Consider the following 27,757-nt stretch of genomic DNA (forward strand, 5'->3'; position numbering starts at 1 on the left):
GGAGAACCCGGAGGTCATTCTCTTGATACTGTTATTGAAACCAGAACTTGGACAGGAAGTTTTACACAGACGACCACGTTACCTTATGATCCTGAGATTGACGAAACTATGACTATTATTGTCGAGCTTCCTATCCCTACAGTAACACTGACCACAACTTATGATGGCTCTACCGTTTCGTATACTACTGTGAGAGCTGAACCTGGTGAGACTGCTACGGTTATTGAGTACCATCCTGGTGTTGAGACAGGTGAGCCTATCCAAACAGGTGGAGAAGCTCACTCTCTTGATACTGCTACTGAAACCAGGACATGGACAGGAAGCTTTACACAGACGACCACATTACCATATGATCCAGAGACTGATAAGACTGTAACTGTTATAGTGGAGATCCCAGTGCCCACTACTACTGTCACCAGTACTTATGATGGTACAATTGTTTCTTATACCACGGTTAGTGCAGGACCTGGAGAAACTGCTACGGTTATTGTATTGGTACCATCAGGTGTACTGGTGTGGCCAGTCGAAACAGGTGAGCCCATGAGTACTGGTATTAATGTTCCTGTTACTGCTGTTGAGACAAGGACATGGACCGGAACTTTCACCCAGACCACTACATTACCCTTTGACCCGGAGATTGATAAGACTGTAACTGTTATTGTTGAAATTCCAGTTCCTACTGTGACTACTACCAGTACTTATGAGGGCACGGTTACATCGTATACCACTAAGAGTGCAGAACCTGGACAGACAGCTACTGTAATTGTTTTTGTTCCAGGGAGTTTAGCAAGTAACAGCAGGACTCCAATTGTCCCAAATACAGGACCTACCAAATCTGCTACGGATTCTGGCAAGAGAGAAAGTTCAGGTAAAGGTGTAAGTTCTGGAAGTCCAACGAAAGATGTTAGTAAAAGTGCTACAGGCACAGGTAGTCAAAGTCACACAATTAGTCCTAGTGGTTTAGGTACTAGTGGTGCAATTAGCAGAACTAGTGGACAAGAAGTTGGAGGAGGAGGAGGTTCTAGAGGTGTACCTTCTGGTACTAGTAAAGGAAGCGGAAGTAGTATAGGAGGTCCTAGTACAACGAGAAAGCCATCTACAGGAGATGGTACCCCTACAGGAGCTCGACCAAGTGGTGGAGGACCAAGTAGATCTGGTACTGGTACTGGTACTGGTACTGGAACTCCGGCAGGAACACGACCAGGCGGTGGAAGTCCTATTAGATCTGGATCTGGTGCTAGTGCTACAGGTATACTTTCTAGTCCTAGTAAATCAAGTGGAAGTAGTACAGGACGTCCTAGTACAACCAGAAAGCCAGCTACGGGAGATGGTACTCCAACAGGAGCTCGACCAGGTGGTGGAGGCCCAAGTAGATCTGGTCCTGGCACTAGTACTCCTGCAGGAACACGACCAGGCGGTGGAAGTCCTAGTAGATCTGGATCTAGTGCTAGATCTGGTACTACTGGAACAAGAACAGGTCCAGATGGTAAAAGTCCTAGTCCAACCAGAAAGCCATCTACAGGAAATGGTACTCCAACAGGAGCTCCACCAGGTGGTGGAGGTCCAAGTAAATCAGGTACTGGAACAGATGCCCAGCGTGGAAGTGGAAGTCCTACTGGTACAGGAACACTTCCAGGAGGAGCAATTCCTGCAACTACTGGTATGGGAGTTGGTGGTAGAGGTAGCACTGGAGCAGGTGGTGGAAGTGGAGCAGGTGGTGGAAGTGGAGCAGGTGGTGGAAGTGGAGCAGGAGCAGGTGGCGGAACAGGCGCTGGTGTTGGAGGAAGGTCTGCTGCTGGAGAAGCACATGCTGGTATTGAAGATCCAACTCCGGTTTTAATTCAACCAAACAATGACTTTGGGGACCCAGTACCAGTAGCTGTAGCTGACTCTGGAAATGTTTTACTCCCTTCCATGTCCAATTTGGTTTTGCTTTTAGTTACTGTTCTTCACTTGATAGCTTTGCTTTTCTAGTTGAACTTCGGTTGTTTGAAGTTCTTCTCTTTGATATTTGTTGCTGTTTATATGATTTATTTATTGCTTATGATCTTTCTTTATCGTTATTATGTCCTTGCGTATTATTTTATATGAATTAATGTTATTACGTTTTCCTACTAAGTAAATAAGTAAGTTGTGACATGATATAGCTACTTTGACCTATATACAATTATATCAGAACTATCATCTATGTGACAAACAAGGTCCGTGGGTTCACTATTAAGTTACTAATTCCTACCAGAAAGATTCATCAACAAACGTCGATGTTTGATAATAATACCCTGCATCAAAAATATCAACAATCACCATTTGTTGAGTATTGAATATAAAATAGTATTTCGTGTATTAACTTTGAAACCAACAAAGAATAAGCTGGTTGTCGTTGATATATTTTGATGTTAGCGTATATTCCCCGCTCTAACATGTTGTGAGAAGTTAAGAACTTCTTATTGTATCGTTCAAGCAGGAGCATATTGTATGTTTGCTAATTAGACAATATATTTGAAAGAATGCATAATTCCTCGAGCAAAGATGAGCACTTGTAGTATTGAAGATGATTACAATTCAATGTAATAACAAAATGCAAACTCTTCAGGTTGTTTCACTGATAGGTTACCGTGTAAGAATTTAGAATAATCTCTCTGTAATTAATTAAAGAAGTCGATAATATCTTTCAGTATATGGTTGTGTCTTGCATTTCACATAGTTTTTCATTAGCATAAGATGATGCGGAAGTAGCCGAGATTCCCTCAATTAGTAGTAAAACTTCTCCAGATTGTTAATCTGGTTTTGTTTCCCATTTATCTCCCACAGTAATTGGTGAATACCAAAATCCAGCACCTAATACAATTGAACAATCTGAAATATCAGCCACATAAAATTTAACATCAGTATCCGTATCAAACCATTTGGTTTGGACAAAGTTAATAACCGTAGCCATAAATATATTATTTGCAGCATATATAGCAACTAGTTTACATTTTTCAACTTTTAAATCTGGAACCAAATCTGTATGAATAAAGTTAGCTTCACAAGCAGAATCTAGTAAAGCTGGTTGTTTCTTCTTTTGATTTGGCCTGTAACTCTCGAATTATTTTAGGGTTTTAGCCGCGCCATCAAATATTTCTGAATTTCTAATCAACAAGTCACTACTTTCTTGATTCTTTTTCCTTTGTATCTCTACAGCTTAGAGTGAGCGGATATAGTTATTAGACCAATCCCGGTTATTGTTGTTTCCTTGGTAGTTCTTTTTGGGAGTATAACGTTTCTTAAAGACCATTCTTAGTTATTCTTTTTCAGGATCAATATAACCAAAGTGGCAGGTACCAACTGTTATAAAGATACCTGATGTAGGTAAATATAAATGTTAATGTAGTGGCTGGCAGTGGGAGCGCTAGTAATATGAGCATCTAAGAGAGACTCTTATCTAACGAACCTATTTAATAATAGAAGTTGATTAATTAAAGATTATCCTTCGTGATCATCTTTTCAGTATATTCATACTTATTCAAAGGTAGAATCCAATCAAATTTATAATTAATCAATCTAGCTATTCATGTTTAGCTTTTCCCATCTGACCATGCTTTTATAAACACTTTAATTATCGTTATATTACATACTTGTAATGTTTAAATCTAATTCATGTCCTCAGACCACGGCACTTACATCGGCACTTACATTGGCACATTCATTCTACGCTTAGTTATATTCTCAATAACGCATCTGATGTTTCTTCAATGTGGTAATCAATTATTTTTTTCTCTTTCTCTTAACTAAGTTACTGAGGCTTTTAAGATCGTAAATTGAAACTTACATACATTTCCTCTAGATTAGCTTCTCTTAACACAGTATCTTTATTCTTGGATAGTCTAGTGAACATACTGACAAGATTCTATCCTGGCTCCTGTGCCTTCTCTTAATGTATCAACATCATCTTTTTCTTTGATAAATGTGTGTCCCAGGTGACTTTCAATATTACAACAATTAATAGAGTAAACCCGACTACAGCTTTTATCTCTGACTTACTAAATACGGAAGTATTTGGTCAAGACGTAATTATAAGAGTAATAATATAAAATAGAAATCTATCAGTGAAAACTTTTCACTGTACACTCTGGCCCTTGAGGTTGAGACTCGTTATCCGGAATAGATCATGTGCTACAAGGGGAAGGTAGGATTTCCAACATATATCTTTTCCACAGTAACTTCTCTACATCCCGAATATCTGACCTCTTTACCCAGGTATAGGCTGTGAGCTAATATCATCAAATAACACTGCTATATATATTGAGTTGCTATATCCAATGGTGTCATGTGTGTATCTATGTTTCTGGGCTTGATAATAATATTTGCAATACTACATTTATGCTGCCAATCTCCACAGTTTTAGTAGAACGACAATAATAAACATTAATGGATAAATTAATATAAAAACAAGACGTATAATCTAAAATCATTAAATAAGGTAAATAAATAATAAAAAAAAACAAATACAGAAGATCTTTCTGTGGTCAAAGTGCAACTAAATAATCACAACCATTAAGTCAAACACGCAAGCTAAAAGAAGGCATAATTTCGACATGGAAGAAAGTAACCCATTTCCAGAATCCACTAACATATCTGGAACATGGACGCCAATATCACCACTTGTTGTCAGGATTGGTCCCCAAGAACTATTGGTCACTTGAACACTATCCGATCTTTCTCCAATACCCCCTCCTAATCTAGAGCTAGTACCAGATCCTGCTCCAGGTATACTGGTCTTACCTCCTGATTGTATTCCACTACCTGATCCTGTGCCATAGCTAATAGTACTTCTTCTCCCTGCCTCAGTTTTAGTTCCAGTACTACTTCTTCCTCTCGGTTGAGATCCTGTTTTCGTACCAGCTCTGGTGGCACTACCTGTTGATCTATCAGCTTCAGTAGCAGCTCTGGTAGTAATACTTGTTGATCTACCAGCACCAGTGGTAGCTCCAGCTCTAATAGAAGCAGTAGTAGTACTACTACTAATTCGAACACCGGGTCTAGGTAAAGCACCAGAATTACCCGATGCTCTTGAGTTGCTAATACCATTATAAACACCTGTTTCTGTTGAGCCAGTTGGATCCTTAGTAGAAACACCGCTTCCCATGTCAACAGGTCTTCTACTAACATCTCCTGCGCCTCCTGAACCTCTTGGAACAAATTCAATAACTGTAGCAATCTCACCAACCTCAGCTGAAACAGTAGTATAGGACTTGGTATTTCCTTGATACGTGCTCGTTACAGTAACTGTACCAATTGGAACATCTATAATAGCAGTGGCTGACTTACCAATATCAAAACTAACGGGTGACATGGTTGTCTTGGTAAAATTACTACTCCATTCTCTTGTTTTAGTAATAGTTCCAGTCTCAGAAATATGGCTGGCAGATTCACTAGGAACACCTTTTTCACCAGAAGATTCTTGAACTATTACTATAGAAGTTCCTTGAGGTCGGGCAGCAACTGTAGAATATGAAACAGTTGTTCCAGTGTATTCTCTAGTTACAGTAACAGTAGGGATTGGAATCTGGACAATAACACTTATAGTTTTATCAATGTCAGGATCAAATGGTAAGGTAGTAAGTTGAGTAAATGTTCCAGTCCAGGTCCTAGTCACAGTTACAATGTCAATGATTCGTCCAACAGACTCTTCACCATCTGGAATAAATTCAATAACAGTGGCTGTTAGTCCGGGCTCTGCAAGAACTGTAGTGTATGATGTAACAGATGCATCATATGTAGTAGTCACGGTCACGGTTGGAATTGGAACTTCGATAATTACACTTACTGTTTCATCCACCTCCGAGTTATAAGGTAATGTTGTCAGATGAGTATATATCCCAGTCCATGTTCTTGTTTCAGTAACAGTATCAAAGGAATGCACACCGGGCTTTTCAGGAATTGTGGCTGTTTCAGCTTTTATGGTTTCAGCTGGTATACTTGATTCAAAGACACTTCCATTTTCAGGAACAAACTCAACTATCGTGGCAGTTTGTCCTAATTCAGCGACAATTGTAGTATATGATGTAGTTAAACCTTCATATGTGCTCGTTATTGTGACAGTTGGAATAGGAACTACAACAATTACTGTGATAGTCTCATCCACTTCTGGAATAAATGACAAAGTATACAGCTGAGTAAACACACCAGTCCATGTTCTGGTTTCGGTTACCGTGTCTACTGCGTATGATCCAGTTTCCCCTTCTGTTTCAGTCACCGGTAAAACTTCAGATTGGTCTACGATTTCAGTATCTAATGGTACTTCTGTTGCTGTTAGTACTTGTGGTTCAACTACTTCGTCTGTGTTATATGGTTGTAGTGTTTCCGAGAATATTTCGGTATTTGAAAGCATTTGAGGTTCTGGGATGGCTTCTATGAATATTACCTCCTTAGTTTCCAAGGTTTCTTCAATCTCCAATACTTGCTCGGTTGCAACTGGTTGGGCAATTTGGGTTTCTTGAAGCACATATGCCGATCCTTCCATAGTTCTAAATTGTTCTTCTGACCCAGGTACTGATTCAGTTTCAAATGGCTGTTCCCATCCTGGTGAAATTTCAACCTCACCAGTCTTTTCATCAGGATGAAACTCGATCACAGTAGCAGTATCACCTGGATCAGCGGTAAATGTAGTATATGAAATAGTAGACCCTTCATAAGTACTGGTAATTGTCACAGTAGGAATAGGAATTTCAACAATTACAGTTATTGTCTCTGCAAGCTCAGGATCAAATGGTAAAGTGTATATCTGTGTAAATTCACCGGTCCACGTTTTTGTCTCAGTAACTGTGTCAACCCCAAGAGCTCCACTCTTTGCAGCTTGTTCAGTCACGAATGATACGTGAGTTTGGGCTGGGATTTCGTTGTCAAAAGATAAGTCTGTGGATGGTGGTGGTTGGTTTTTAGTATATTCTTCTGAATAATCTGGTTGTTCCATTTCCAGGGCTATTACAGACTCCGAATGTACTTGGATTCTTGGAAGCATTTCTGTTGAAGTTATTGCTTTACTTTCAGGAGATTCTTCAGTTTCAAATGGCTTTTCAGTTGGCAAATTTTGGAGTATTGTTGTGGGAAGTACTTCCTCAGTTCCACTTTGTTCTTCAGTTTCAATGAGATATTCAGTTTCAAGAGACCCTTCAGTATCTAGTAGCTGTTCAGATATAATAGACTGTTCAGTTTGTGTTTCCTGTAGTTCTTGTATGGTAACTTCTTCCTTGTTTCCAGAGAATTCGTGAGATGAAGTTGGATTTTCAGCTTCAAGTTGCAGTTCCCATCCTGATAATATTTCCGCTTTGCCAGTATATACACTAGGATGATACTCAATAATAGTAGCTGTCTCTCCAGGTTCAGCTGTCACAGTAGTATACGAAACGGTAGAGCCATCATAAGTTGTGGTCAGTGTTACTGTAGGGATAGGTACTTCAACAACGACGGAAACAGTTCCATCAATCTCAGAATCATAAGGTAATGTTGTCGTCTGGGTAAAACTTCCTGTCCAAGTTTTCGTTGCAGTAGCAGTATCAAGAGAATGAACTCCAGGTTCTCCAGTTTCAGCAGGTCCACCAGTCTCGCCAGGCTCTCCACTTTCATTACCAGGATGGTATTTAATAACAGTAGCAGTTTCTCCAGGTTCTGCACTAACCGTGGTATAAGAAACAATTGTACCATCATAAGTACTGGTGACAGTAGTAGTGGGAATAGGAACTAATTCGACAACATTAACAGTCTCAATATTTTCAGGATCATAAGGCATTGTTGTAAGTTCAGTATATATGCCAGTCCACGTTTGTGTTTCAGTAACAGTTTGAGGTGGATGAAATTCAATTACAGTTGCAGTTTCACTAGGTTCTGCTGTTATGGTAGAGTACAAAGTAGTGATACCTTCATAAGCAGAAGTTAGAGTAATTGTAGGAATAGGAACTTCAACACGAACAGTTACCGTTTCGACTGTTTCTGGGACATAGGGAAACGTTGACAGTTGGGTAAACGAGCCTGTCCAAGTATGAGTCTCAGTTACAGTATCTACTGAGAGATATTTAATTATCGTAGCTGTTCCTCCTGGTGGTGCGGCCTTTGTAGAATAGGAAGTAGTTTCTCCTGAATAAGTAGTGGTTATAGTAATAGTTGGGATTGGAACTTGCACTACGATAGTCATAGTTCTATCGCGGGAGGGATCATACGATAATGTTGTTAATTGAGTTACCGGTCCACCATAGGTTCTAGTGGTAAGAACAAATTCTCGCCCATCGGTGTAAGGATTGGTATTTGCAAAGCCTGCACGTCCAGTAGAATAATTATTGTTAATTAACTTTGGCAGTCCGACACAGGTATATTGATCAATGTAAGTTATATAATATGTTACACCTTTGGGGGGTTTGACAAAGAGGTCAATGAATGGCCTATATCCAGCAGGAATATTGCTGTATTTAACCATGTAAGTCGTTTCATCACATGAGGAGGTGAATGGGTGGTCACTTGTACTTGTAGGTACATACCAGGCATTTAACGAGTTGGTAATGAATGCATTTGCCATTTCGCAATACAATTTCACACCTGAAGTATCAATTTTATATCCCAAGGTTCCAGATTGATATCCATTGGGGCAATTACCAGCCATATAATAAAGTTGTACCTTATCTACTAGAGGTGCAGTACGACCCAAACGGATCCTGACATTGGGATCATCACTTGTATAACCACCATCAAAATTAGCTTGTGTTGAAATGACTTTATCTCCATCTCTCCAAGATATGGTGTTGACACCCAGTTGAAAGAGTGTGGAACACTCTAAATCAGTCTGTAATCCTGACCATCCATAATTGAATGTAGATGGAATTTTGATAGTACCGTGTGCTCGAGTCAGGTCTTGTACTTGATTCAGTAAAATACATTGCAATTCTGAGAAGGAACAATCACATCACCTGGAGAAAAATTACAGGTTGCAAAAACAGTAGTAGAACCACTAGTTGGGTTTCTTGCTACCAAATTGATATACTCGTCCTCAGTGGTAAACTTAAAACACATGGCATGGTTAAAGTAAAAGTGTCTCCCGCTTCCATGGTGGAACCGTCAATGTCCCAACTCAAGGTTGCTATCCAGCTGGGAGCTGAAGGGGAAGCTATTGGGAAATTTCCTTGAGCTTTTTCCCAAACCAAAGAATCAAATGAAGTGAAAACTCCACTGATTTGTCGGGCCATAACATTATACAATAAAAACGTATACAATAATAGAAGTAAAATCATCCTGTTTGTAGTTGTTTATCTTTTTTTGTAAAATGGTTAATTAACAAGAATTGCTCTTATTTTATAGAGAATAAGAAAGTCCGTGGGGGGCAATTGCAAAGGGATAGACGGGAGCCGTTATTACTACAATATTTTCTAGTAACGTATTTTCAAGTTATTCATGGACTCCTTTTCATACCAGTCCAATAATGAATAAAGTTTGTAAACTATCATTTAGGACTGAAATTCTACATGTCCAAATCGTACGAGTTTTTGACCAAGGGAATCCTAGTTTCAAGAAGTATTCAGAACCCATGTTCAGACAGAATTGGTCAATTTTGATCGAGATAGTTTTGAATTGTAAGCTCTTACTACAGCTTATTCCCCCCACCCTGAACTTCCTGTTTACTAGTAATGTTCATAAGCAAACATTGGCCAAGAAATATCAAATTTGGATGTTATGAGCAGAATATGAGGTTAAAAAATGCAAAGGTTATAAATGTTTGCTCCACTTTGGCATGCGTCAGAAACTCCTTTTTTTCATATATCACTCCCTTTTACATTAAGCGTTTTATGGCGTGAGTTATTTCATTTATGTTCGTGTTTTCAAAGTCTGACATGTTTGTGCTACAAGAACTCTGTCCCAACTTTACTTCTTTTTACTTCTGAGAAGTGGTTTTTTTTAGGGTTCTTTTCATTGATGAAAATTCCCATACATAATCTTTTTGACAATTGGAGGGGGCAATCTCCTGTCCCACAAGTTAATATATCAATTAACGCAGAAGGAAAGTAAGCTGGGTGAATTTGCCCCCCTCATACTCCCCCTGAGTTTTATTTGACCAGGACTGATAACTAATTATTGCAAAGGCAAGCCCAGGGTACTTGACTGAAAGAAACAAACCAGAGACCACTTGTAACGAACAAACTAGAAAAAAAAAAAAGAAACCTCGTTGAATAAGATCAAACACTCTATAGTTAGGATATATGGGCTTATTACTCAAAAGATAGATTGTTCTTTTATTTTGTTGTATAATAATTGTAATTTATAACTTCTAGTATTCGTACGGATAGACAATCTAAACAGCGAAATTTTCTATTCGATTTTGTGATTGAAACGAGAAGTATAATATTGGAAGGAGTTAAAGAATAAATCAATTACCTATGAAAACTATACAAACTAAGCATTGTAAATTTGGCCAACGGTATCAACAATAGATTCTTCAAGAGGCTTGAACTCAAAACCGAGAATCTTTTGAGTTCTAGAATTATCAAACTTATGGATAGCCTTAGTAATTTCTGAGTTTCTAGATTCATCGCCCTTTGGAACAGTAGTATGTGGAAACTTCTTGTTGATAATATTAGCAATTGTGTCAAGAGTGTAACTTCCTGAAACAAGTAATAATCTCTTCAGGATAGCTTCATCCTTTTCAAAAGCGACTAAATGAGCACGAGCAACATCTCTAACATCAACAAAAACACTACCTTCAACAGGAATTTCTTCACCCTTGCTTAACTTAATAAGCTTATTAACAACTTCATTGGAAGTATTCAAATTTGCCTTGTCTTTAATGGCATAAGCTTGAGGACCAAACACATATGGTGGGTTGATGAATGAAATACCAAAGTTGACTTTTTCCTTAGCAACAAAATCATGGGCAGCCTTTTCAGCAAACTTCTTGGAACCAAAGTATCCAAAAACTGGGTTTGACAAAGCTTGTTCGTAAGTAACTGGGTTCCAATCATCTTCATTGTATACTTTGTTGGCATCAAATTGTGGGCCAAAACCGAAGACAGCGACAGCAGAAGAAGTAACCACGACTCTCTTAATTTGAGGACCGTGCTCCTTGATGGCTCTAAGAGCATTAAGGGTACCATTAACAGCAGGTTTCATTAAATCATTCTCAACATCGTTGACCGAGAATGTAAATGGAGAGGCAGTATGTAAGAAAACGGAAACTTCAGGATGTTTCTTAAGGGCATCATCAAAAGCGCCATCTTCAGTAAGGGATGGGACAATTTCATAAGCAAATTTCTCATCCTTGATTAAAGCCTTCAATTCTTCACCCTTGGCTTTAGATCTGACCGAACCAATGACGTTGTAACCCTTGGTAAGTAATTGTTTGACAATATGTTGAGCAATGAAACCGTTAGCACCGGAAACGAAAACAGAAGTGGCAGACATTTTTAGTATTTATTGTAGTTAATAAGCTTTGTTATTAATAATATGAATGGATAAACCAAATTTGACTAAGGTAGAATCGGTCATATTTATAGGATTGCACTCTACATCTCACTGCAAATTTTCGTGTTCGATGAATTTGCTGCAAAACTACCATCAAAATTTTAGCCTACAGTAAAAAAAATATTGATTTGTAAGCTTTTGATTCAAAATCATGGAACTTATCCTGCATACGGAAATAACACCATGGAGTTAGATCTAATTACACAAAGTCGCAATCTGACAAATTCGATGCCTAACTCCAGGAAGTTGTTGATGCTGACAAACCTTTCAACCCCATACTTTACTACAATGACTGTATGGAGTTTGTCCAAATATTGATTAGTAATTTTTCTTAGGTAGACGTGTTCTTCTCTCATGAAGAACGACTACATCATAGATCATCCACAGTTATCGAAGAAAGAGAGAGTTAATGGTACGGAAACTCCTGCAGAAATATTTCTAATTCCGTTAGATTTTATTACATTTTTTTCGGCGGACTATGGGGGCTGTTTCTTAGTCAGGTTACTAGAATCATAAATTGATTAACCTACATCAGCTTTTTCTCTGGTTTAATCATGACAATCATCAGTTTGTTTGTTTTTTTTTGCATCCTGTTAAAACAGTTTAGATATTGCTATTAATAATTGTTTCATGATTACTGCAAAATTTGGTGCAAAATATATTACTGAAAATCTGTGCAAAAAACCCTTGAAGAATACTTCACTGGAACCGTTTTTCTTACCTGCATTGTAGCAATATCGCGAGCAGCTTGTGTTTGCTCAATATCAAAACATCGAATCACAATTGTTTACGATCAAGATAATTATGACAGTACTGCGAATAGTACCTGTTTTACCTCATAAATTAGACGAAAATTTTGAAATAGATAATATTCTGCTAGAAACAATGGATCACAGTGTCTCTAGAGCTAATTTAATGTTCGATTTCGCATAAACCAGGTACTTCTGCGATTGCAATCATACACCCAATCGGCAGAAGTACCCAGCTGCGAAAACCAATTCAATATCGAATTTGACATTGTAGTTGTTACGAAAATAAACGTAAAACTATATAACAGAGTAAAAGGGTTTGTACACACATGTGAAAGATAACAGAATACACATAGAAGTATTTTTTTAAAAAAAATAACACATAACCCGAAGGTTCTTCATCGACCCTCAGAATAACAGCAAGTGATGTTCTACACCTCCTTAGTAACCATCTTGACAAATCTAAATATTTCGGACTTCATTCTAAGTAATTCAACATCCTTGATTCTCAATTTCCCATTCATTCTTCCAACAATTTGCTTGACAATATTATTTATTTCTTGGTTGCTTAAACCAGTAATATGTTGCCAATTATAATTGTACTTGTTCTTGTTTTTGGGAATTCTTCTTTCTTTAATAATTGTCAATTTGAAACATCCAACAATTAATTTCTTCAATTCAAATCCCATGTCTTTATAATTGATAAAATTGTTAGATTGGTTAAGATATCTTAATAAATAAATGATATCCATATATCTAAACAAGTAAATTATTCCCTTGATAAATAAAGGTAAGGTTAATTGTAATCTACTAGTTAACAATAATAAAAACTTGTCCAAAGGCATTTCATTAGGTTTAATCAGCCTAGGAGATTCAGGTGGGAATGAATTGTAAATTTTAGTCGCAATATATTTGACAATTATAGTCATCAATTGTGTTTGTTCATATTTGAATTGTTCAGGAGAAAGGTGGGTCAGCTTGGTTGTAGCTTTGGTAGTAGTGGATATAGCAGTGGATGTAGTAGAAGAAGTTTTGATTTTTCTTGTTGCTGTCTGAACCGAAGATGCTAGTTGTTGAGATGGAAGAATATAAGCTTTGTTTATGTGCAATGGTTGTTGTTGTTGTTGTTGCTGCACAGCTTGTGGTTGTATTGGTTTTGGTTGTTGGATCTTGACTTGTTCACTCTTGTTATACTGTGGGGGTGAACCTTGACGTCTACTAACACGTGGTTCACTTGCAACAGTAGCGGGAGTGGATTGTCCAGATCTCTTCCAATGGGATCCAAAAGTCTTAGTCAGAACAGTATCTTCTTCACTTAATTCATCATCGCTGACTAAATTAGGAATATCAATAAATTCATCAAAAACATTTTCTAAATCTTCGTTATTTTGGACAGACATGATATCAAGTGAAGATGTTGTTTCTTCTTCCTTAACAAACATATGGAAAGTTTGAGGTGTCATCTTGCTTTGTGTGTTATTAGAAGTACTCTGAATAGGATTCTTATAAATATTGTCATCGATCATATTGAACATATTCAACACGAACTAAATAAGGATATAATGAAAACTAAATCAAACTACTTCTTGGGTGATGGTAACGGTTTAAATTTGATTTAAACCAACTTGGAAATGAATATAAAAGGACCTAAATGAAAATAGTAGTACAGTACAATGGATGAGTTGTTGTTGTATCTCTTCCGTTTTACTGTCTTTTGTAAGTTTGAAATAAAAACGCCGTAATCAGTTAAATTGTTAATAAAAAAACTCCAATAAAAATACCCAGGAAACCACGATTAAATAAATGTTATTTGTTTAATTAATTTATAATTGGCAATACATTTCGTTCAATTGCCAAAAGAATATATATATAAAAGTTGTAGATTAAAGGTTAAGTTGAATAAATCTCATAAAATTAGTAAATATGTCAGTTGTTGAAAGCGCTTGTTATGTGTTTGTCTCTTGGATAAGCCTGGGAATATGTAGTTCTCCTGGTGTGGTGGAAACAAATAGTTGTAGTAGAAGTGGATTACAAACTGTGAAACTCGATTTTCCCTCTTTTTTTTATTCCTTCTGGTTGGTTTTTTTTTGGAGCCAAACATCCAAACTTACATAGTAAATCGGGCTCTGACTCATTCTCAAAAAAAAAGTCATTGAGAAAAAAGAAAAAAATAAAGGAAAAAAAATATTTCGGGTAAATTTGCATTCGGAAAAGGTTCCGTGCTCCGAAAATAATGTTTTGTTAGTAAAAAAAACACAGTGGCGAAATCATGGTTGAACAATTTGCCATCACGTAATAACCAAATATTGAACCAAGAAACTTTGCCTCTTAAAGCTATGACTAATTGGCATGATGCAGTGGTAAACTTGTAAATACGCTATAGGGTGGCAATGAGTCATTGCCTGGTTATGTAATTCTGTAATAATGTTAGTACATACTGCCAACGCGTAAACAATGCACGTCTAACTCCTCTCTGATCCCGGCACTTCCATACCTTTTAAAATAGCGAGTTTGTTATAATTGTGTAATTGAATGGTTTTTCTTACCTTGTGTTGTATTTTCCACATGACAAGTCCTTGTAGCAAGTGACACGTAACATTCTTTACTTTGGTTGTAAGAAAATTGAGTACGGGTTAGAACAAAAGTTAAAACTAGAAATCCAGTTAATCGTACTCAATTACTTTGGTAATGGTTAAACATTGCAATTAGAGTCTTTGATAATCAATTTAGTAATCATTGATCTTCAAATTTCAATTGGTACTGTCTCAATTGGAAGAAAAGAAGTGGTTGTAAAACCAGGAAATTTACGGGAAACATTTTGTTCGCACAAATTTTATTTGCAACAATTAACACCGAGCTAAAAACTATCATCTATTCTACTCTTCGGTATTCATTTCATACATCTTTTCAAGTTAGTTATTTGAACTTGGTCGTCCTAATATTGTCAATATAATTTCAAGCTTTTAGAGGTTTTTTTTAATATTTTGCAAATTTTTCGGGAGAAATTGTATATAATGTTTAAAATTAGGCTGAACAAGATTAATAATACATTACAATTAAGAAACGAATCCAACAGAATTAACCTATTCTATGATCTGGTTAAATTCCCAACAAGTAATTGGTTTATAGTGCTTTTTTTATAAATGCTCAGCTAAGAGTTGACCCTTACATACTAACCCTTGATTTTCTTTGGCGGAAAAAGATCTGAGCCTCACTAATTTTTAACATTTGAAGATTCTGGACAATTATTGATTCCACCAAGAACTTGAAGAACATCCCATGAGTGAAGCCAATGAACAAGACTCAGCATCAGCTATGAGAACCCCACGTACTTACAAAGATGCTATCAATTGCTTAAACTCACTTCAATCAAACTTTGCTTCCATTGAAGCTATGAAGAAACTAGGACCTAATGTGAATAGAAATGAATTGTCAATCAACGAAGTTTTTGAATTCACAAGAAGATTAGGATACAAAGCTAGCGATTTCAACAAATTGAATATCATTCATGTCACAGGAACTAAGGGAAAGGGTTCTACTTGTGCTTTCACCGAATCAATCCTTAAGCAATACCAACCTAATTATATTTCCAAAATAGGATTATACACTTCACCACATTTGAAATCAGTCAGGGAAAGAATTAGAATCAATGGTCAACCTATAAACGAAGATAAATTTGCCAAGTATTTCTTTGAAGTGTGGGATAAGTTATCTTCAACCACTTCTGATCCAATCCAGTGGCCAACTTTACAACCAAGTGATCAAGTGAAGCCAATGTACTTCAAGTACTTGACTGTGTTATCGTTCCATGTATTCTTACAAGAAGGTATAGATACTGCTATTTATGAAGTTGGTGTTGGGGGAACTTACGATTCTACCAACATCATTGATAAACCAACCGTTACTGGTATTTCCGCATTAGGAATTGATCATACTTTTATGTTGGGTAACACCATCGAAAGTATTACTGAAAATAAAACTGGTATTTTCAAAAATGGATCACCAGCATATGTATCCAAGCAAGTTGAATACCCAGAAACTCATGAATTAATCAAGTCAAGAGCCAAGGAATTAAGAGCATCAAGTTTAGAATTTGTCGGTCCTGATTTACCTCTGGGCATCAAATTAGGATTATCGGGTGATTTCCAAAGAGCCAATGCTGCCCTAGCTGTCAGATTAGCCAATTCCCATTTAAAAACCATTGGAATTGACAAAGATTTACCACAATTCAATGAAGATGGTTCTATTAAACAGTTATCAGACAAATTTATTTCAGGGTTAGCTAATGTTGATTGGCCAGGTAGATGTCAAGTGATTAGAAACAGAGAGGGATACGAAAATATCACTTGGTATATTGATGGAGCTCACACCATTGAGTCCATTAACGCTTCTTCCACTTGGTTCAAGCAAGAGCAATCAAAGAACATCACAGGAAAGAGAAGAGTTCTTTTGTTTAATCAACAAGGAAGAGATAATTACAAGGAACTATTGGCTAAGTTATATCAAGTTGTTTCCGAATCCGATCCATCAATTGTTTTCTCCGATGTCATCTTCACTCCAAATGTCACTTGGGCATCTGGAGAATACAATGCGGAATTACTTTCCAAGAACACATCTGAAGATGCCGTTAAGAAACTTGAAATTCAACACGATTTCAGTGACCAATGGAAAGAGTTGGATGGAGATAAGGCCAATAGACACGTCTTCCCTGATATCGAAACCAGTATCAACTATTTGAAATCAGAAAGCGAAAAGGAACAACTTGAGGTGTTTGTATGCGGTTCATTACATCTTGTCGGAGGTTTCTTAGTCGTTCTTGACAATGATAGAGATTAGATTTCCTTCGTTGTATATATTAAACTTTATAAAAGTAGAGCAAATGAAATATCAAACAAAAAAAAAATATGATACATTTTCAAATAGAAATGTCAACACTTAGTTTCCACTGTTGACAATGTTTTCTCTAGCAGCCTTGACAACATCATTGATGTTAGTCAATGAGTTCTTCCATTGTTGTAAAGTTTCTCTGACGGCAGCCCAGGCTTTGGTGTTGTCTTCACCGGCAATAATGAGTCTGTTGACTCTGCTCAAGTAGAAAACTTCTTCAACTTGGTTCAATTTACCTTCAACGACACCAGCCTTGATAGCTTCAAGTAACAATTGTTCGAATTCAGTGGATGATTGAATGTTTGGTATTTCGCTATATTTGAAGACAATAGCATCATGGTCTGGGGATAATGAAGCGTCGGCAAAGTACTTGGCCAAGTTCAAGATCTTGGATTTGTAAACGATGAAATCGGCTGGTAATTCAGCTGGAACTTCCGAGGCAGTAACAATTTCTCCATGAACGTACTTCTTGAAAAGGGAGGCAACTGGGGTTTGTTGGTTCAAAGCTTGGGCAACATTGTTGTTGACCAAGAAGGAAACGTCAACAATCTTGGACGATAATGCAAAGTGAACAAGTTGGTTCAATTCTTCGGCACCAACTTGGTATTCAGTAGTAAAAGTCTTGATTAATTGTAAAGATTCGTTAGTGAATTTGCTGTCCAAGGTGACGAATCTCCAGAAAACAGATCTGATTTCTGATTCTTGAGCACCGGCCTTCTTTAACCAAGAGATTAAGTTGGATCCAATGTTGTCTTGGATCAAGTTGAATTCGATGCCGGAGGTAGATGCCACATTTAAGATTTGGTCAATGATGTAGATTCTGGTCTTTGATGATTCTGGTAACAAGTTGAAAATGATGGTCAAGATACTCAACACGGTGGTTGACTTTATAGATTTTCTATCTCTCAATGAAGGTTGCTGGGATGGGTTAACTTCCAATAACGTCTTAATCACTGGGGATTCAGCATTATCCAAGACTTGGTCGCGACTGGATAATTCGGAAGCGATGTGGATGAACAAGTAGAAATTGGCTTCAAATTCCTTATCAGTGAACTTCTTGAATGTTTCACTAGTGGAAACGGCATTTATTTTGGTCAATAATTCTTCCTTGTTGGTAATCTCTGCACTGGTTAAAAATGGAGCAATACTTTGGGAGAATTCGGTGCTCTTCTGTATGCCGTCAATGATTTGACCATATTCCTTAACAGAGTCCTTTAACTCGTTATCTACTACTATGACGGATGCCATTCTTTTCGGTTGTCTCTATAGTAACACCTCTTGTTTCTCTGCTCAAGTTGAAGGAGAGTTTTTCAAATTTGGTGTAGAAAAAAAAAAAATTTTCCACATGAACTTATATGCAGGTACAAGCACACAGTAGTGTACAAACCAAGTTATATTTGCAACTTACGAGAATTTTTGCAGCATTCAAAGAATTACTTCTATTTAATTTAAAAAAGTCTATACATCCTCAGTTTCTTCTTCTTCATCAATAACCGGCTCATAAGTAGGCTGTTTAACCACAACATGGAAATTAGAACTATGGATCCAATCCTCAACCTGTCTAGTTTCCTGATATCCCTTGGGGGTTACGCTATTCTGGAAAAATGGCTGATTTGAATTACGTTTACCAATGGGAATTTTCAGCTGGTCCCGGGTAGACTTTGCATTGAATTTAAACCCTAATGGCGGCGAAGGAGTTCGGAAATATGCTGGATGCTGTAATGGCTGATCATTACTGGTTCCATTCATTACTTGGTTCAATCGCATGCGTCGTTTCTTAGAAGGATCGGGTGAGATTGGTCTAGGAACAGGATTATGCATCGGCGTATCCGTGTATGAAACTGGCGCCGGTGCTTCGAGACTGCTTGATCGTTCCGTGCTGAGATCTTCCAACGAGTTGTGGAATTCAGGAAATGATTGTCGTTTGTGTAGTGCTGGAGGGGTAATAAGCCCTCCTGAGGTGGTTGACGTAGTTTGTACTGACATATCTGAGGAAGGTGTTCTTTTATAACCTGGTCGATTCTTGTGTTGGCCAGAACTAGTACTGGCACCAACGGTAGGTTTGTTATTTACAAGACTTGAAGTAGGAGTCATACCCACCGACAGCATCCGGGTTGCATCATTCAAACTGGATTCATAAGCTTCATCGTCATCATCATAATCGTCATCAATTGTATCGGTTTCATCCAAAATATCCAACTCAGATTCTGAAAGCATGGTAGACATTTGTGATAGACGCGAGATTTGCAGCACTTGGGATATCATAGAAGAAGGTCTTGTACGTGTTAATGGGCGGGAATCAACATTAGGTGGCGTCTTTGGAGCTGTAATATCTGAAGGACTAGCTGGGGGATGATCTTCAAAGTTAGGATCAATAACTAATGGCGGTGACAAGGGATCGGCAGTATCAAGTACGGAGATAGATGGCTTTCTTTCATGCTGTTGATTATGATGTTCCGGGCTTGTATTCTTTTTAAACATCCCTGGGCTGTACTCAGACTTTTCTGATGTAACTTTCTCGTGTTTACCATTGACCGGACTTTCTTCTATGTCTTTATGTTTCTTCCAGAATTGCAATTTGTTTAAAATCTTCCCACCTTTATGATGATGACTGCTTTGGTTGGACTGAGTTTTGATAATATTAAGTGATTCCCTATGTGACGAGACACTCGATAATCTACGTTCTTCAGGAACAAACGATACCGAGCGATGCATAGATGGTGCATCTATTAACGACGAACTTCCTAAATCTGTGGAAAGTGACTTTGCTGCGGCCTTGGGAGATTGAGAAAGGGAGAACGTTGCTTGACCATTTGACTTGTATTGGGATTTCAATGGTGTGCTTGTCAATGGGGTGGCAGGCAAGGAAAGTGACGTGGTGGTGGTTTTTGGAGATGGTGGGTCCATTCGCTTATCCAAATCCATCGACTTTCGTGATTCATTTATTTTTGAAAGATTGGTTTTGCTTCGATTGGATACAAGACTCAATGTGGATATGATTCGTTCTAGTGGTTGGGCTGGTACTTGATCAGTAAGAGCGAGTACACTCTTGACACGCTTACGTGATTTACGTAATGTTGCTTCATAGTACTTTCTTTTCTTATCTCGCATGTACTTTCTTTTCTTTTTGGAGTATTCTTGAGTGAGAAGAAGTTCATAGAATGCAGTTAAGGAATTCATTTCATTGTTGATGACACTTGCTTGTAATTCATCGACATCAAAGTTCAATCTTTGGAGCTTCTTGAGAATATCTCGTTCTATTCGTGATTCGAAAGGTTCGCTCATGACATTATAATGCTGGTTGATAGACATAATTGATTCTGTATCTCCACCCGATGAACTCGTGTATGTTCGTTTTGTATTCTCAGCAAGGTACTTGTTATGACAATCCATTAATAATCCCGAGTTTAAAATTTCAGTAAGACTAGGTCGATTGTTTGGATCTTTGCTCAACATCTTCTTGATTAATTGATTGGCTTCTTCCGGCACGCAATCGGCGTAGCTTGGCTCACCTTGGATTATTTTGGCTCTGATTTTCAATTCGTCATCGTCATCAAACGGTAGCACTCCATAGAGCATGGTATATAAGATCACACCCAATGACCAAATATCTACAGAAAAACCCAGATACTTTTCATTCTTGAGTAGTTCAGGTGCCATGTATACCGTAGTTCCACAAATTGTAGAAAGGAATTTTCGGCTATAGGGATTGAACTCTCTGATGAATCCGAAATCAGTGAGTTTCACCACCGTGCGTTTCTTATCTGCTAGTAAAATATTCTCCAATTTCAAATCTCGATGACTTAGATTCAACAGATGGACGTGTTTAACCCCCAATACTATTTGGAAGAAGATAACACGACATTCAGCCATAGTCAACCGCTTCTTCTCGTAGATGTAATAATACAATTCACCACCTTCACAATACTCCATGACAATCCACAAATGATTCTCCGTCTTGATCACCTCATATAAACTGACAATATTCTTATGTTTCAATTGTTTATGATAGTAAATCTCCCTGACAATATTGGGATCATCGATCAACCCACACTTGAGCACAACATTGATGTTGAGCAAGATGTGTCTTGCTAAATATACCTTCCCAAATGAGCCCTCACCAATCTCTTGTATAATCCGATAGTTCCCAATCTGGCTGATCTTGGCCAGGGTAGTCTTGAGGTAGAATTGGTTGAATTGGGCCGCTAGCTGAGCCGTCTGGTTTTGGTCATTCACTAATCTAGTTCCGTTCATATGGCATGGAAGATGTATATATACAATGGAGATGTGTTCTATGCGTGTGTTAAGTCTATTCTAGAATCTTTTGATGCGTTTTATTACTCTATTGTTATAGTTTTTTTAGAAAGTTGACAATACTTCGCTAAATGTTGCTGATGGTGGGTTGTTTGCCAAAACGTAAAAGTTTAAAAAATATTTTGGTAAAACAGGTCACGTGATCTGGATTAGGGTTGGGACTTTTTGCCTTGTCATTTTTGTTGCCAGAATGAGATGGGTTTAGGCTGTTGCCTAGTACAAGAGCAGCGTCAATACATCGGAATGAGAAGTGGTATACTACTTCGATCATTGCGTCTTCTGACGATACGAAGTTTCCATTTAGCCAGGTGTTTGCCAAGGCTAGTATGTACTACTACTACTACTACTTACCTCCAACCACACCGCAGAACATTTGCAACATCAACAGAGTCAACCCAGATACTAGACCCCCAGACCAGATTCGAGCAACTTAAACAAGCTGTTGAGCCATGCTTAACAGATATATCTTCCCAACTTCAAAAGCGAAACTTTGAATTTCCATTTTCCTGTTTTAATTCCGAATCGAACGAAGATAACCAAAAACTCATGATCTCGTTCAGAAAACAACTCCATGACCAATTCAAACAATACACGACTGATAAGTCATCATTCATCCCACTCCCAAAGATCCAGCTTGTCGACTTTATAAACCCACATATTAACACCATTACCCAACTCATCTACATGGTGAATGGAGACAGGGTTCCAATTAATTTCCTTGAATATAGCAAAATCACCACTAAGCAACAACTCATCACCAAATTACTTACACAACTCCTTTACAGACACTACAATGAACGAAAAATACGGACAACTCGACTGGAATCGAAAACTATAGATTTCAGCAATCCATCCGAATGGTATCCTAATGCTCGGAAAATGAAACGGAAAATCGTCATGCATGTGGGTCCAACCAATAGTGGCAAGACTTATCACTCACTTTTGAAACTCGAAAAGGCACGCAGTGGATACTATGCTGGACCATTACGTCTTTTAGCCCGTGAAATCTTTGAAAAATTCCAACAGCGAGGTGTCAGCTGTAATCTTGTCACTGGTGAGGAGATCATTCCTTCGTACGATGACAACGGAGTCATTAGTGAAATCTCCGCCGGTACAGTCGAGATGATTCCCCTTAATAAGAAAATGGACATTTGTGTAATTGACGAAATTCAAATGATTGGTGATCATCAAAGAGGGGCAGCTTGGACAAATGCATTATTGGGAGTATTGGCCAAAGAGATTCATTTATGTGGTGAAGAAAGTGCAGTGCAATTAGTCAAGAAAATCGTGGCTGTAACCGGAGACGAATTGGAAATCAAAAGATTTAAAAGATTTGGGAAATTGACGGTCCAGAATCGTATTACATCGTTCACCACCTTGAAAAAGGGTGATTGTGTCGTTGCATTTTCGAAAAAGAAAATCTTGGACTTGAAGAACCAAATTGAACAAAATACCAGATTGAAAGTCGGAATCGTCTATGGTTCACTTCCACCGGAAATCAGAAGCAAGGAGGCACAGAGTTTCAATAATGGAGAATACGACGTTTTAGTTGCATCGGATGCCATTGGTATGGGATTGAATCTTAAAATTAAACGTATTGTATTCCAGTCAGTCAAGAAATTCAACGGTAAGGATTTACAAGGATTGTCTGATCTGCAGGTCAAACAAATTGCAGGACGTGCCGGACGATACTTTGCTAAAGATGGGATGCAAGAAGGATTTGTCACGGCATTGGACATGCCTACTTTAAAATATGTCCGTAATGCTATGGCTAAACCAGTGGTGCAACTCGAGAAAGCTGCCTTGTGGCCCACACCCGCAGTCTGGAAACACCACATGGCAAATTGGGATACCAATGAACCATACTTGGATACACTTTATCGTTTTGCTAAAAAAGTACCCAAATTGAAACTCAAGGATTACTTCATTAGTCCCATGGAGATTGAGAAACGTTGCGAACTTCTTCTGATGTTCAAACCTGGTAAATTACACGACAAAATTGAAATCGATGACCAGATAACTCTTTCTGACGTCCCACTTAGACTTCGTGATGACCATGGCGGACCCGTTTATAATGCCATGCGAGAAATGGTGGAGTCGGTTGCGACCAACAAAAGTCGTGGTCTTTTACATTATAGCTTTATTGATCTCAAATTGTTGGAGATGGAACCTTCTCGTTCATTTGATGTTGATGAACCAATGCAGAGAGTGCAACAGTTGGAAATCATGCATAATTTGATCTTGGTGTTTATGTGGCTAAGTCAAAGATTTTCGACATTATTTATAGATAAAGAGAGCATGTATGACTTGAAGGCATTAGTGGAAAAGAGAATCAGCGAAGAGATGCAAGTGGTTAAGAGAATCAACAAGTCCACCAAGGGATACTGATTTATGTACATAGAAATTAACTTGTAGATAGAAACATACCTGTAGATAGAAATATACTGCACCGTTTTTGCAACCCGGATAGATTTCCGCTTTCGTAAAAAAACAAGATTCGCATGGTACGGATGTCGACATAATAATTGCTATGAGGTTTTTTGTTCATCCATTTCAAGAGGTTATTTTATGTTTTATCATTCTTCTGATATTGCATCATAGTGGTAAGCACTTGAATATACATAACTTGAAAGAATAGGGTAATCTCTCTCTCTCTCTCTCCCCACCCCCAAGCAGAAAGTGTTATCCCCCAAATTTCCGATCCCCCAAAAAAGTCAATTTGCGCACCTTCCCCCCAAAATTTACCACACCTATAAATTGCTCCAACAAGACACTTCTCCATCTTTTAGACCACAGTACTAAAAAACCCCCCAAATCATGGCTAGTACAGTTATAGTAGTTGGTGGACCAGCAGGTACTGGTAAGACCACACAAGCACAACTTCTCGCTACCCAACTCAAATGTGCCTTTATTGAAGGAGACGACTTACATCCACAAGCCAATGTGGACAAGATGGCCCGCGGAGTACCATTAACCGACGAAGATAGATGGGGATGGTTGAAGCAACTTTCGAGCGAATCTGCAAGCACAGCTAAAGGCGACACTGCGAATGTTTGTGTCGTCACATGTTCCATGTTGAAACGGGTGTATCGTGACTACATCAAGAAATGTGCCAAGACAGCTGCTGGCGAAGACGATGTTAAGTTCCGGTTTGTATTTTTATACACCGAGTTCAACGAGTTGCTTAAACGAGTTGAAGGAAGAAAGAATCATTTTATGAAGTCAGATATGGTCAAGAGTCAATACGACATTATGGAGATCCCTGAGGGAAAAGAGTTGGTGAAGAACGGTGGTGAGTGCATAAGCGTCGATACCACGGGTAAAACACCGGAGGAGATATTCCAAGAGGTCGTTGTAGGGTTACAATGAGGGGATAGATAGCATGCAGCAAACGTTCTGTTGCATGTGCCAAGATATAGACAATAGATACAAAAAATTAAAATGTGCTCTGTCTTTTTTTTTTTTTTATTTTTATTTTTTATTTTTTCCTCCCACTGTAAGATTTTCACACATGTGGTGGTGGTGCTGCCTCTTTACTTATTGCACACATTAGATCATAAATCGAACCATTACCAAAATACAAAATAAAAGGAAACAATTCATACCAACATGAGCTTCGACTCTAGTGAATTCCCCTTCCTTAATCCTGCCACAGATCGACGTGTGGCAATAATCACCGGTGGGAACAGCGGCGTTGGGTTTTACACAGTACTCCAACTATACCTTCATGGCTACATCGTATACATTGCCGGGCGAAGCAAACTGCGATGTCAGAAATCAATCAAGGAACTAAAGAAGAAGGCCATGGCTATCCGATCAAGCTACAGTGCCGAACAAGCGTCACTGCGCTACCGGGGCGATTTGCACTTTCTTGAAGTTGACTTGAGTGTGTTGAACAGTGTAGTTCGGGCAGTGGAAACGTTCAAATCCATGGAGGATCATTTGCATATCTTAGTGAATAACGCTGGCGCCATGGCACTACCTTATTCCGTCACTTGTGACAACTTCGAAATCCTCCTTCAAACAAACTACATTTCTCCATTTCTACTCACGACAAAACTCCTTCCCATGCTTGAAAAGACCGGCGACAAGTTTCCTAAAAGTGGGCCACCACGAATTGTGTATCTCAGTTCTGTAGGACACCAACTTGCATTCAGCTATTTTAAACTAAGCAACACATTCAATTATAGACCCAATTTCGTGTTTACCTGGCTCAGATACGGCATGGCCAAGACCGCCGGAATCCATTTCATGAAGATGCTTGCATTGAGGAATCCCAAGATTTTATGCATGACCGTGCATCCCGGATTGGTCATGAATGCAAATTTATTCACTTATTTCACAAGATTGCCCTTGGTGGGGTTGTTATTCTGGTGCATGTTTCAAATATTTGGGTATTTCTTTGGAGTAACCAGTGAAGAAGGCGCTAGAGCCGTGATTAAATGCACATTGGATCCACAATTACGAGCCGAAGATGATAATGGGAAGTATTTCGGGGTTGAGGGAAAAGAAGCCGTGCCTAGTTCTGTGGCTAGGAATATGGATTACGCTGCCAGGACGTGGATCTGGACGATTCACCAATTGAATGAGAGGGGGTTTATTATACCAACTAATGATTGAGCTTACTGCTCACTAATTTTGCATACATATGATAGTGTATTATATAGTTCTATTTATTAATTTTTTAATTGCATATGCTAATTTTTCACTGTTTGTACTGCCTTTGTAACATCTGTTCAAGAGTAGTTGCCAGTTCTCCAGTTTTCAAATCACGTAGCACTCTCGTGAGATTCTCAACTTCAATATCACCATTAACATAAGATCGTAACTCACTTTCGGTCGGGGTATACTCTTGCATCTCTTCGATCTTAGGAGGTTCATACTCGTCATCATGCACTTCCACATCAACATCACCATCACCATCGTCTACATAATCGTCGTCTTCTTCACTGACATAATCACTATCATCATTATACTTTAAACTTAACATGACTTCACGTTCGAGAAACTCGGGGAAATCATCGAATTCAGAATCTTGAAACGCACTGAGATCAGTGGCAGCCCGCATGCCGTTCTTGAATTGTTCATATTTATCAGCGACTTCATCTTCATCGAGCCATGTTCCTGATGCATCAAAGTATCTCGAGCGAAACATTTCGAGTTCGTCGCTGAGCGATTCGTGAACGTAGTCTGGATCAAGGATTTTCTGAAGAGTGTCGGCCAACGCTTGTTCGTCGTCAGGTTTATACATTTGATTTACCATTTCGGAATGGTCCCGTTGAGGTACTCTTTGTCGGAGTATACCTTGGCCAATAAGGATATCTTGAAGGGTGTACCTTGTAATTATCTCTCCCTGCTCACTGGGTATGGTATTCCTACTGTGTTTGTTAAAGTAGCGGGACAATCCTTGCGTGAGTAGTCTACTAGCAACGGTGGTAAACTCACCATCCAACTCGTGAGAAATGGCCACAATGGCCGAATAAGTGACTGTATTCATGCAAACAGTAACCGGTTCTAGTTGATCACCAATGACTGCATCCTCTTGTAATCCACCTTCTTCCAATTCCGTCATAGCTTTGGTAACAAGCAGCGGATCACTAAATACAGCTCTAGCCAATTGCCCGGGCAAACTAATCTGTAGATCAAACACTCCCTTGAGCGAATCCTCCAATTCACCCAACCCCTCTTTCAACTTATTAGTCAACCAGGGGCTAGCAGTATAATCGCCATTGTATATCTGCCACACTGCCCTTCTAAGACAAAGCCAGGTCTTGGAGTGGCGATTCAACGTGATCACACCACCGTTATGAATCCATACCATGTTGTCAAGACTCTCATCTTCAATTACATCATGACAGAGAACACAGATGGGATCAACGACATTGGAGTCAAAGAAATGAATGTAGCACTGGGTATACGTGCTGAAAAGTATGAGTAGGTGGATGAATAAATGTGCATCTGGGGTATAGCTCGCATATGTCAATTCCCCGTATATGTATGGAATAGTTTGTGGTTCGTTGGTTACCGTAGTGTAAAAGTGGCTTTGCATGGTGATGACAGGTGGGGAAGCCGTGGGCCAGGGGTAGTATTTGATCCAGGGGTCTAGGAATTCAAGGATTTTAGAAGTTGGATCATGATTGGTTATCAATACAAATGATATAATTGGTGATGGATACGTGGTTGCGAGATCATAATGTGTTGGTGGTTGTTCTGACCATACAAAGTCCATGGTATGTGTTGCTATGTTATAGGGGGGAATAACTTTCTGGGGGGTAAGATCTAGCGACGTAGATCTGACCTTTATTTTTTTTTTTATTTTATTTTTT

At 38.5% G+C, this 27,757-nt stretch overlaps 13 protein-coding genes across 13 annotated transcripts; 6 read left to right on the forward strand and 7 right to left on the reverse strand. All coding sequences in view use genetic code 12, as the record gives it.

Moving 5' to 3' along the window:
• Nucleotides 1-1,588: 1,588 nt before the first annotated feature.
• On the forward strand, nt 1,589-1,974 carry SPAPADRAFT_60452 (uncharacterized protein; the record flags this gene model as incomplete). The annotated part of the gene is made up of 2 exons (XM_007374600.1): nt 1,589-1,787; nt 1,823-1,974. 2 exons carry the CDS (start codon nt 1,589-1,591, stop codon nt 1,972-1,974), a joined length of 351 nt encoding a protein of 116 aa, XP_007374662.1.
• Nucleotides 1,975-2,776: 802 nt separating this feature from the next.
• Nucleotides 2,777-4,119, reverse strand: SPAPADRAFT_66146 (retropepsin-like aspartic protease; the record flags this gene model as incomplete). Its single annotated transcript, XM_007374601.1, has 3 exons — nt 2,777-3,082; nt 3,676-3,690; nt 3,812-4,119. The coding sequence occupies 3 exons, from the start codon at nt 3,875-3,877 to the stop codon at nt 2,777-2,779; spliced, it is 387 nt and encodes a 128-aa protein (XP_007374663.1).
• Nucleotides 4,120-4,519: 400 nt separating this feature from the next.
• SPAPADRAFT_66147 (uncharacterized protein) lies at nt 4,520-9,042 on the reverse strand (the record flags this gene model as incomplete). Its single annotated transcript, XM_007374602.1, has 3 exons — nt 4,520-8,438; nt 8,514-8,916; nt 8,940-9,042. The coding sequence occupies 3 exons, from the start codon at nt 9,040-9,042 to the stop codon at nt 4,520-4,522; spliced, it is 4,425 nt and encodes a 1,474-aa protein (XP_007374664.1).
• A 1,302-nt stretch (nt 9,043-10,344) lies between these two features.
• Nucleotides 10,345-11,460, reverse strand: SPAPADRAFT_60453 (SDR family oxidoreductase; the record flags this gene model as incomplete). The annotated part of the gene is made up of 1 exon (XM_007374603.1): nt 10,345-11,460. One exon carries the CDS (start codon nt 11,419-11,421, stop codon nt 10,417-10,419), a length of 1,005 nt encoding a protein of 334 aa, XP_007374665.1.
• Nucleotides 11,461-11,820: 360 nt separating this feature from the next.
• Nucleotides 11,821-12,159, forward strand: SPAPADRAFT_60454 (uncharacterized protein; the record flags this gene model as incomplete). The annotated part of the gene is made up of 1 exon (XM_007374604.1): nt 11,821-12,159. The coding sequence occupies one exon, from the start codon at nt 11,836-11,838 to the stop codon at nt 11,995-11,997; it is 162 nt and encodes a 53-aa protein (XP_007374666.1).
• A 180-nt stretch (nt 12,160-12,339) lies between these two features.
• Nucleotides 12,340-14,246, reverse strand: SPAPADRAFT_60455 (uncharacterized protein; the record flags this gene model as incomplete). The annotated part of the gene is made up of 1 exon (XM_007374605.1): nt 12,340-14,246. One exon carries the CDS (start codon nt 13,754-13,756, stop codon nt 12,662-12,664), a length of 1,095 nt encoding a protein of 364 aa, XP_007374667.1.
• SPAPADRAFT_60460 (tetrahydrofolate synthase) lies at nt 12,482-18,404 on the forward strand (the record flags this gene model as incomplete). Its single annotated transcript, XM_007374606.1, is given in 3 exon segments — nt 12,482-14,392; nt 14,409-14,646; nt 14,904-18,404. The coding sequence occupies 1 exon segment, from the start codon at nt 15,510-15,512 to the stop codon at nt 17,064-17,066; it is 1,557 nt and encodes a 518-aa protein (XP_007374668.1).
• SPAPADRAFT_50067 (uncharacterized protein) lies at nt 17,166-18,365 on the reverse strand (the record flags this gene model as incomplete). Its single annotated transcript, XM_007374607.1, has 1 exon — nt 17,166-18,365. The coding sequence occupies one exon, from the start codon at nt 18,363-18,365 to the stop codon at nt 17,166-17,168; it is 1,200 nt and encodes a 399-aa protein (XP_007374669.1).
• Nucleotides 18,405-18,535: 131 nt separating the features above from the next.
• SPAPADRAFT_150860 (non-specific serine/threonine protein kinase) lies at nt 18,536-21,489 on the reverse strand (the record flags this gene model as incomplete). Its single annotated transcript, XM_007374608.1, has 1 exon — nt 18,536-21,489. The coding sequence occupies one exon, from the start codon at nt 21,369-21,371 to the stop codon at nt 18,576-18,578; it is 2,796 nt and encodes a 931-aa protein (XP_007374670.1).
• Nucleotides 21,490-21,626: 137 nt separating this feature from the next.
• Nucleotides 21,627-23,819, forward strand: SUV3 (ATP-dependent RNA helicase; the record flags this gene model as incomplete). The annotated part of the gene is made up of 2 exons (XM_007374609.1): nt 21,627-21,739; nt 21,851-23,819. 2 exons carry the CDS (start codon nt 21,627-21,629, stop codon nt 23,817-23,819), a joined length of 2,082 nt encoding a protein of 693 aa, XP_007374671.1.
• A 397-nt stretch (nt 23,820-24,216) lies between these two features.
• Nucleotides 24,217-24,861, forward strand: SPAPADRAFT_60463 (gluconokinase; the record flags this gene model as incomplete). Its single annotated transcript, XM_007374610.1, has 1 exon — nt 24,217-24,861. A coding segment is annotated over one exon (403 nt), but the record flags the coding sequence as incomplete, so codon positions are not given.
• Nucleotides 24,862-24,934: 73 nt separating this feature from the next.
• SPAPADRAFT_60464 (uncharacterized protein) lies at nt 24,935-26,900 on the reverse strand (the record flags this gene model as incomplete). Its single annotated transcript, XM_007374611.1, has 1 exon — nt 24,935-26,900. The coding sequence occupies one exon, from the start codon at nt 26,692-26,694 to the stop codon at nt 26,137-26,139; it is 558 nt and encodes a 185-aa protein (XP_007374673.1).
• On the forward strand, nt 25,041-26,051 carry SPAPADRAFT_50071 (uncharacterized protein; the record flags this gene model as incomplete). Its single annotated transcript, XM_007374612.1, has 1 exon — nt 25,041-26,051. One exon carries the CDS (start codon nt 25,041-25,043, stop codon nt 26,049-26,051), a length of 1,011 nt encoding a protein of 336 aa, XP_007374674.1.
• Nucleotides 26,901-27,757: the final 857 nt, after the last annotated feature.

The sequence above is a fragment of the Spathaspora passalidarum genome (genome assembly GCF_000223485.1).
Source record: "Spathaspora passalidarum NRRL Y-27907 unplaced genomic scaffold SPAPAscaffold_3, whole genome shotgun sequence".
NCBI classification, from domain to species: Eukaryota; Fungi; Ascomycota; class Pichiomycetes; order Serinales; family Debaryomycetaceae; genus Spathaspora; species Spathaspora passalidarum.